This window comes from Dendropsophus ebraccatus, chromosome 3 (assembly GCF_027789765.1).
Source record: "Dendropsophus ebraccatus isolate aDenEbr1 chromosome 3, aDenEbr1.pat, whole genome shotgun sequence".
In the NCBI taxonomy this organism is placed as follows: domain Eukaryota; kingdom Metazoa; phylum Chordata; class Amphibia; order Anura; family Hylidae; genus Dendropsophus; species Dendropsophus ebraccatus.
The window spans coordinates 201,852,775-201,863,483 of NC_091456.1; the positions used below are offsets into that span (position 1 = coordinate 201,852,775).

General features: G+C 50.1%; 1 protein-coding gene across 1 annotated transcript in view; it reads right to left on the reverse strand.

Annotated features, from left to right (window-relative positions):
• The window catches only part of TMEM8B (transmembrane protein 8B), a 27,996-nt gene extending 27,455 nt beyond the window's left edge, over positions 1–541 (reverse strand). Inside the window, exons 1-2 of the mRNA XM_069963680.1 lie at positions 461–541; positions 226–376 (exon numbers count right to left, since the gene is read on the reverse strand). Of these exons, the coding sequence (XP_069819781.1) occupies positions 226–376; positions 461–541 (232 nt within the window). The remainder of the gene's footprint in view (positions 1–225; positions 377–460) is intronic.
• Positions 542–10,709: the final 10,168 nt, after the last annotated feature.

Consider the following 10,709-nt stretch of genomic DNA (forward strand, 5'->3'; position numbering starts at 1 on the left):
CTCTGACCCCCCAGGCCCCCACTAGTCTGTGGCACAGTCTCCTGACCACCCCAGGCCCCCGCCTGTGGCACAGTCTCCTGACCCCGCATGTAAGTACAGATTGCAGGAAATGCTGAGCTCAGCTGATTGTGTCATAGTGTAAAGGTCAGTGATCTGTCCCGGTGATGTCTCAGAGATGGCTGTCAGGGCAGCTCGCTGTGTCAGGGTCCTGCTCTGTGTCTCGGCCTTCTTCCTTGGTGTCCTCCTCTGGGGCAGGCTTCTGAGAGTGCTGGACGCTGGATTCCTTGTATCCAACAGGGTCGGCGTGAACTTCTCCAGTCTGTTCTCTGTCGAGCTCCCGGAGCCCAGGTGCCACTCTGGACTGAGCCTCTTGATCCTGGTGACCTCACACACTCAGCACCGGGTCTCACGGACAGCTATACGAAGAACATGGGCACGCCAATACAAGGGCTCCACGTACCCATGGCAGGTGGTCTTCTTGGTTGGGCGTCCATTGGATGTGATGCTTGACTGGCACATCTACAATGAGCATGAGGTTCATGGCGACATTCTCATGGGTAACTATGTGGACACTTACCGTAACCTGACCCTAAAAGTGATGCATGGGATGAAGTGGGCGGCGGAGAGGTGCCACCCGGCCTACATCCTGAAGACAGACGATGACTGCTACGTGAACACCCAGCACCTGCCGGCCCTCCTGAGCCAGCACCGTGCCAGCAGCCAGCTGTATGTGGGCTCAGTCTTCCCAGAACACAGGCGGGCTGTGATTAGGGATCCCACCAGTAAGTGGTACGTCTCCCACCAGGACTACCAGCAGGAGCTGTACCCACCCTATGCCAGCGGCATTGGCTACATCTTATCCCTACACAGCGCCAAAGTCATGTTACATATAGCCAGGAGGATGGCGCCACTTCCGGTAGAAGATGCTTATGTGGGCATCTTAGCTGCCAGAGCCAACATCAGGCCCATCACAAGTGCCAGATTTGCCAAACACAACGCCAAATGGAGCCTCTGTAACTACCGATACCTGATGGTTATCCATGGACTCTCACCGAACGACCAGGCCCTGGCGCACAACAAGGTCCAGAGCACCAGAACCGCCTGCACCCTGAGCATTGAGGTGACAGACTGGAGGTGACTGGCGGAGAGAAACCAAGCCAATGCACAGTATAACTCCCCCAGCCCTGTGCACGTGGACACTGTGAGTACAACTTCTGCACTGGATGTGACAATGCACAGTACAACTTCCCCTGCCCTGTGTAGATGGACACTGCTGGGTGTAATCCTCAGTATATATATACAGTGTACAGTATCACTTCTCCTGTATGCTGGGTGTAATCCTCAGTGTATGTGTGGGAGGGGCCGTGTTAACACGGCCCCCCGCACACACACACACACAGTGATAACACGGCCCCTCCCACACACACACACAGTGATAACACGGCCCCTCCCACACATACACAGTGATAACACGGCCCCTCCCACACATACACAGTGATAACACGGCTCCCCGCACACACACACACAGTGATAACACAGCCCTCACACACACACACAGATAACACAGCCCTCACACACACACAGTGATAACACGGCTCCCCGCACACACACACACAGTGATAACACGGCCCCTCCCACACACACACACAGTGATAACACGGCCTCTCCCACACATACACAGTGATAACACGGCCCCTCCCACACATACACAGTGATAACACGGCTCCCCGCACACACACACACAGTGATAACACGGCCCCTCCCACACACACACAGTGATAACACGGCCCCTCCCACACATACACAGTGATAACACGGCTCCCCGCACACACACACACAGTGATAACACGGCCCCTCCCACACATACACAGTGATAACACGGCTCCCCGCACACACACACACAGTGATAACACGGCCCCTCCCACACATACACAGTGATAACACGGCCCCTCCCACACATACACAGTGATAACACGGCCCCTCCCACACATACACAGTGATAACACGGCCCCTCCCACACATACACAGTGATAACACGGCCCCCGCACACACACACACAGTGATAACACGGCCCCTCCCACACATACACAGTGATAACACGGCCCCTCCCACACATACACAGTGATAACACGGCCCCTCCCACACATACACAGTGATAACACGGCCCCTCCCACACATACACAGTGATAACACGGCCCCCCGCACCACACACACACAGTGATAACACGGCCCCTCCCACACATACACAGTGATAACACGGCCCCTCCCACACATACACAGTGATAACACGGCCCCTCCCACACATACACAGTGATAACACGGCCCCTCCCACACATACACAGTGATAACACGGCCCCTCCCACACATACACAGTGATAACACGGCCCCTCCCACACATACACAGTGATAACACGGCCCCTCCCACACATACACAGTGATAACACGGCCCCTCCCACACATACACAGTGATAACACGGCCCCCCGCACACACACACACAGTGATAACACGGCCCCTCCCACACATACACAGTGATAACACGGCCCCTCCCACACATACACAGTGATAACACGGCCCCTCCCACACATACACAGTGATAACACGGCCCCTCCCACACATACACAGTGATAACACGGCCCCCCGCACACACACACACACAGTGTTAACACGGCCCCCCGCACACACACACACAGTGATAACACGGCCCCTCCCACACATACACAGTGATATCACTGTAAGTGTGTTCGGGGGGCCGTGTAATCCTCAGTGTATGTGTGCAGGGGGGCCGTGTTATCACTGTGTGTGTGTGCGGAGGGTGGGGGGGGAGGGTCTCACAGCCATTACCATATACCCCGGCCTCCTCTGACACCAGTTATTGGTGTGTGTGTGTGAGGGCTGTGTTATCCGTGTGTGTGTGTGTGTGTGTGAGGGCTGTGTTATCGGTGTGTGTGTGAGGGCTGTGTTATCGGTGTGTGTGTGTGTGTGTGAGGGCTGTGTTATCGGTGTGTGTGTGTGAGGGCTGTGTTATCGATGTGTGTGTGTGTGTGAGGACTGTGTTATCTGTGTGTGTGTCTGTGAGGACTGTGTTATCGGTGTGTGTGTGTGTGAGGGCTGTGTTATCGGTGTGTGTGTGTGTGAGGGCTGTGTTATCTGTGTGTGTTGTGAGGGACTGTGTTATCGGTGTGTGTGTGTGTGAGGGCTGTGTTATCTGTGTGTCTGTGAGAGCTGTGTTATCTGTGTGTGTGTGAGGGCTATGTTATCGGTGTGTGTGTGTGTGAGGGCTGTGTTATCGGTGTGTGTGTGAGGGCTGTGTTATTGGTGTGTGTGTGAGGGCTGTGTTATCTGTGTGTCTGTGAGAGCTGTGTTATCTGTGTGTGTGTGAGGGCTATGTTATCGGTGTGTGTGTGTGTGAGGGCTGTGTTATCGGTGTGTGTGTGAGGGCTGTGTTATCCGTGTGTGTGTGTGTGTGAGGGCTGTGTTATCGGTGTGTGTCTGTGAGGACTGTGTTATCGGTGTGTGTGTGTGTGAGGGCTGTGTTATCGGTGTGTGTGTGTGAGGGCTGTGTTATTGGTGTGTGTGTGAGGGCTGTGTTATCTGTGTGTGTGTGTGAGAGCTGTGTTATCTGTGTGTGTGTGAGGGCTGTGTTATCTGTGTGTGTGTGTGTGAGGGCTGTGTTATCGGTGTGTGTGTGAGGGCTGTGTTATCAGTGTGTGTGTGAGGGCTGTGTTATCGGTGTGTGTGTGTGAGGGCTGTGTTATCGGTGTGTGTGTGTGTGTGTGAGGGCTGTGTTATCGGTGTGTGTGTGTGTGTGTGAGGGCTGTGTTATCGGTGTGTGTGTGTGAGGGCTGTGTTATCGGTGTGTGTGTGTGTGTGAGGGCTGTGTTATCGGTGTGTGTGTGAGGGCTGTGTTATCGGTGTGTGTGTGAGGGCTGTGTTATCGGTGTGTGTGTGAGGGCTGTGTTATCGGTGTGTGTGTGAGGGCTGTGTTATCGATGTGTGTGTGAGGGCTGTGTTATCGGTGTGTGTGTGTGTGAGGGCTGTGTTATCTGTGTGTGTGTGTGAGGGCTGTGTTATCTGTGTGTGTCTGTGAGGGCTATGTTATCAGTGTGTGTGTGTGTGTGAGGGCTGTGTTATCGGTGTGTGTGTGAGAGCTGTGTTATCGATGTGTGTGTGAGGGCTGTGTTATCGGTGTGTGTGTGTGTGAGGGCTGTGTTATCTGTGTGTGTGTGTGAGGGCTGTGTTATCTGTGTGTGTGTGTGAGGGCTGTGTTATCTGTGTGTGTGTGTGAGGGCTGTGTTATCTGTGTGTGTCTGTGAGGGCTATGTTATCGGTGTGTGTGTGAGGGCTGTGTTATCGGTGTGTGTGTGTGAGGGCTGTGTTATCGGTGTGTGTGTGTGTGAGGGCTGTGTTATCAGTGTGTGTGTGAGGGCTGTGTTATCGGTGTGTGTGTGTGTGTGTGTGTGAGGGCTGTGTTATCAGTGTGTGTGTGAGGGCTGTGTTATCGGTGTGTGTGTGTGTGAGGGCTGTGTTATCAGTGTGTGTGTGAGGGCTGTGTTATCAGTGTGTGTGTGAGGGCTGTGTTATCAGTGTGTGTGTGTGTGAGGGCTGTGTTATCGGTGTGTGTGTGTGAGGGCTGTGTTATCTGTGTGTGTGTGAGGGCTGTGTTTATCTGTGTGTGTGTGAGGCTGTGTTATCTGTGTGGTGTGTGAGGGCTGTGTTATCCTGTGTGTTGTCTGTGAGGGCTGTGTTATCTGGTGTGTGTGTGTGAGGGCTGGTGTTATCTGTGTGTGTGCTGTGAGGCTGTGTTATGGTGTGTGGGTGTGTGAGGGCTGTGTTATCGTGTGTTGTGTGGAGGGGCTGTGTTATCGGTGTGTGTGTGTGAGGGCTGTGTTATCAGTGTGTGTGTGAGGGCTGTGTTATCGGTGTGTGTGTGTGTGTGAGGGCTGTGTTATCAGTGTGTGTGTGAGGGCTGTGTTATCGGTGTGTGTGTGTGTGAGGGCTGTGTTATCAGTGTGTGTGTGAGGGCTGTGTTATCGTGTGTGGTGAGGGCTGTGTTATCGGTGTGTGTGTGAGGGCTTGTGTTATCTGTGTGTGTGTGAGGGCTGTGTTATCGGTGTGTGTGTGAGGGCTGTGTTATCTGTGTGTGTGTGAGGGCTGTGTTATCTGTGTGTGTGTGAGGGCTGTGTTATCGGTGTGTGTGTGTGAGGGCTGTGTTATCAGTGTGTGTGTGTGTGTGTGAGGGCTGTGTTATCTGTGTGTGTGTGAGGGCTGTGTTATCTGTGTGTGTGTGAGGGCTGTGTTATCGGTGTGTGTGTGTGTGAGGGCTGTGTTATCTGTGTGTGTGTGTGAGGGCTGTGTTATCGGTGTGTGTGTGTGAGGGCTGTGTTATCGGTGTGTGTGTGTGTGTGAGGGCTGTGTTATCGATGTGTGTGAGGGCTGTGTTATCTGTGTGTGTGTGAGGGCTGTGTTATCTGTGTGTGTGTGAGGGCTGTGTTATCTGTGTGTGTGTGTGAGGGCTGTGTTATCGGTGTGTGTGTGAGGGCTGTGTTATCGGTGTGTGTGTGAGGGCTGTGTTATCTGTGTGTGTGTGTGTGTGTGAGGGCTGTGTTATCTGTGTGTGTGTGAGGGCTGTGTTATCGGTGTGTGTGTGTGAGGGCTGTGTTATCGGTGTGTGTGTGTGAGGGCTGTGTTATCGGTGTGTGTGTGAGGGCTGTGTTATCGGTGTGTGTGTGAGGGCTGTGTTATCTGTGTGTGTGTGTGTGTGAGGGCTGTGTTATCTGTGTGTGTGTGAGGGCTGTGTTATCGGTGTGTGTGTGTGAGGGCTGTGTTATCGGTGTGTGTGTGTGAGGGCTGTGTTATCGGTGTGTGTGTGAGGGCTGTGTTATCGGTGTGTGTGTGAGGGCTGTGTTATCGGTGTGTGTGTGAGGGCTGTGTTATCTGTGTGTGTGTGAGGGCTGTGTTATCGGTGTGTGTGTGCGGGCTGTGTTATCGGTGTGTGTGTGAGGGCTGTGTTATCGGTGTGTGTGTGAGGGCTGTGTTATCGGTGTGTGTGTGAGGGCTGTGTTATCGGTGTGTGTGTGAGGGCTGTGTTATCGATGTGTGTGAGGGCTGTGTTATCGGTGTGGGGGGGGGTCCGTGTTATCGGTGTGTGTGTGGGGGGTCCGTGTTATCGTTGTGTACGTGCTGTGTTTTACGCTGCAGATGTCTCAGTCTCTGATATATCCGGGGACATGTTGCACACTTTGTGGCACACACTAACCTGATTGTTTGTATCGTAACATGCTGCACAATCCTGGAACATTCCGGGCCATAATTCCTCCTCGTACAGGGATTTCCCCCATAGGATTAGATTATCTGGATATTTCTCCACATCTCCCGGTTATGTGTGTGTGTATATAATCGCTACACCGCCATATACACTGCTAAATACTATACCACCATACTGCTATATATACACTGCTATACCACCATACTGCTATATATACTGCCAACCTCTATACCACCATACTGCTATATATACACTGCTATACCACCATACTGCTATATATACACTGCTATACCACCATACTGCTATATATACACTGCCAACCTCTATACCACCATACTGCTATATATACACTGCTATACCACCATACTGCTATATATACACTGCTATACCACCATACTGCTATATATACACTGCTATACCACCATACTGCTATATATACACTGCCAACCTCTATACCACCATACTGCTATATATACACTGCTATACCACCATACTGCTATATATACACTGCTATACCACCATACTGCTATATATACACTGCTATACCACCATACTGCTATATATACACTGCTATACCACCATACTGCTATATATACACTGCCAACCTCTATACCACCATACTACTATATATACACTGCTAACCTCTATACCCCCATACTGCTATATATACACTGCTATAGCACCATACTGCTATATATACACTGCTATACCACCATACTGCTATATATACACTGATAACCACTATACCACCATACTGCTATATATACTGCTAACCACCATACTGCTATATATACACTGCTAATCACTATACCGCCATGCTGCTATATATACACTGCTAACCACTATACCACCATACTGCTATATATATACTGCTATACCACCATACTGCTATATATACACTGCTATACCACCATACTGCTATATATACACTGCTATACCACCATACTGCTATATATACACTGCTATACCACCATACTGCTATATATACACTGCTATACCACCATACTGCTATATAAACACTGCTAACCACTATACCACCATACTGCTATATATTCTGCTAACCACCATACTGCTATATTATATATATATATAAGGCCCTATGCTGACCCAGCCTCCCTGTGTACTTCTAACGATCTAGGAAAACATAACCCAAAACACTCAAGGTATGATGCATAAACTTTTATAGGGAGGGTTAGTTTGTGCTGCTGCTTCGGACTACAGGAAAGATAATTTACAGTGAGTATAAAATTCCCCTTTCCCTTACGTCCTAAGCAGCAGCACATAATGGGGATATAGCAAGATCACATAAAGGGTGGGAGAATCATACAGCAGCCATGAGAACCGCTTTACCAAGATTGGCTGCCCAGAGGTTCTAATGTCCACAATGCAGTTCTGCATAACTGATCAATGAGAATGCACATCTCCTCCACCCAGGATGTAGACATTGCCCTTGTGGTAAGGGCCTTAATGGATTCAGGTACTTGGACTCTCACCTCTTGGTAGCACACAGAGTCTGCCGTATCCATCTGGATAAAGTGGCTTTTGAGGACTCCAATCACTGTTCCTTCCTGAAAAAGATACAGATAAAATCTTCTGACTTCTCTGGTTCTCACTAAATAAACTCTCAAGGCTCCGCCCACAACCAGAGAGCGCAGGCCCAAGGCACCGCCCACAACCAGAGAGTGCATGCCCAAGGCACCGCCCACAACCAGAGAGTGCAGGCCCAAGGCTCCGCCCACAACCAGAGCGCACAGGCCCAAGGCTCCGCCCACAACCAGAGAGCGCAGGCCCAAGGCTCTGCCCACAACCAGAGAGCGCAGGCCCAAGGCTCTGCCCACAACCAGAGCGTGCAGGCCCAAGGCTCCGCCCACAACCAGAGAGCGCATGCCCAAGGCTCCGCCCACAACGAGAGAGCGCAGGCTCAAGGCTCCGCCCACAACCAGAGCGTGCAGGCCCAATGCTCCGCCCACAACTAGAGCGTGCAGGCCCAATGCTCCGCCCACAACCAGAGAGCGCAGACTCAAGGCTCCGCCCACAACCAGAGAGTGCGGTTGTAATGCTTTCTCATTGGAGGAATTTAGGTAAAAAACAGGTAACTCAATCTGCTGAGTAATGTTGGATAAGGAAGGAACCTTAAGGGTAAAAGACAAAGGGGGAGATTTATCAAAGGGTGTAAAATTTAGACTGGTGCAAACTACCCACAGCAACCAATCACAGCTCAGCTTTAGGCAGTGCTGAAAGGAAAGCTGAGCTGTGATTGGTTGCTGTGGGCAGTTTGCACCAGTCTAAATTTTACACCCTTTGATAAATCTCCCCCAAAGTCCTGAAGGATAACAAGATCTGGTTCAGTGGCTCCTAAAGTCTGAACATCCTCCTGCGTTTAGCAGATGTAGTAGCTACTAGGAAGCACCTTGAGGGTCAGGTATTATAATTCAACTAAAGATAAGAACTCAAAACGGAGCCGAGCAAGGTGATGAAGGACGAGTCCCGGATCCCACCTGGAGTTGGATCCATTACAGTGGCTTTAATCCTCTGCGTAGCTTTAATAAATCTCTGTATTAGGGATTTATGGGACAGTCAGCTGTCTGGAAGAACATAAAGAGCAGAGACATGTACTGTGACGGTCACAGCTTCAGCTCATTCTCAAACCCATCCTGGAGAAATCGGAGGATCGCCTTTATAGACAGTGATATGGGAGACGTCCGATTCTTCACACCAGGATAGACAATGTCCTTCACCCTCAGGGACGTTCTCTTTGTGGGTTCTGCTCTTAATAGCAGAATCATGTTTACCACCAATTCTAAAAAGCCTCAGCTCATCAGGCCTGTCAATCTTCAGGCCGTCAATCATAGGTGGTCCAGACCCCGACACAATCTGCCCTTCTGTGACACTGAGGATTCTGGGGAAGTCTCCAAAATGGCCTTTGGACACCTGTATCAGGAGAGAACAACCATGCCTTCCTGAGCCATTAGGAGTAATGAGGCCGGATTCTGTCTTGTCCTTACACGACCACTACGGGTTGTCGTCCCTAGCAGTTTTAGGGAGTAAAAACCACGTATTCTGGCGTTATCCGAAATGGCCATTAGGTCCACGTAAGGGTCGCCATAATATCTGGTGATTGGCCAGACATAATCCGTCCTCATGGGGCAGTAGGTGAGGAATCTGGGGAAGTCTCCAGAATGTCCTTTTGGACATATTCATCAGGAGAGAACAACAATTACCACAATGACCTCTTGGGCCAATCTGTGGCTATCAGGATTAATGAGACTTGATCCTGTATTGTCTTCTTACAAGACTTCTACTGATTGTTGTCCACAGTAGTTTTTAGGGAGTTAAAACCACACATCCTGGTCTTACCCGAAATGGCCATGGGACCAATGGGTCGCTGTAATATCTGGTGATTCACTAGAACATCTCCTGGTCCAGAGACCATTCTTCTGTCAGGGTTATATCATGGCTTTAGTCTTTTACATTACGGTATTGTGACTTCCCTGGTTGCTGGATAGATCTCTTGGTCCATGCAAAAAACTGCTTCTGCTTTTAACAGTAATGCTACTGATCGCATGCAGCTCTGAAGACCGATATGCACCACTGTAGATGTGTTACTTACTCCGATAGCTTCCCCATAGATGGATATGCACCACTGTAGATGCGTTACTCCGATAGCTTCCCCATAGATGGATATGCACCACTGTAGATGTGTTACTTACTCCGATAGCTTCCCCATAGATGGATATGCACCACAGTAGATGTGTTACTTACTCCGATAGCTTCCCCATAGATGGATATGCACCACTGTAGATGTGTTACTTACTCCGATAGCTTCCCCATAGATGGATATGCACCACTGTAGATGTGTTACTTACTCCGATAGCTTCCCCATAGATGGATATGCACCACTGTAGATGCGTTACTCCGATAGCTTCCCCATAGATGGATATGCACCACTGTAGATGTGTTACTTACTCCTGTAGCTTCCCCATAGATGGATATGCACCACTGTAGATGGGTTACTTACTCCGATAGCTTCCCCATAGATGGATATGCACCACTGTAGATGTGTTACTTACTCCGATAGCTTCCCTATAGATGGATATGCACCACTGTAGATGTGTTACTCCGATAGCTTCCCCATAGATGGATATGCACCATTGTAGATGTGTTACTTACTCCGATAGCTTCCCTATAGATGGATATGCACCACTGTAGATGTGTTCTGGATCTTACTCAGATAGCTTCCCCATAGATGGATATGCCCCACTGTAGATGTGTTCTGGATCTTACTCCGATAGCTTCCCCATAGATAGATATGCACCACTGTAGATGTGTTACTTACTCCGATAGCTTCCCCATAGATGGATATGCACCACTGTAGATGTGTTACTTACTCCGATAGCTTCCCCATAGATGGATATGCACCACTGTACATGGGTTACTTACTCC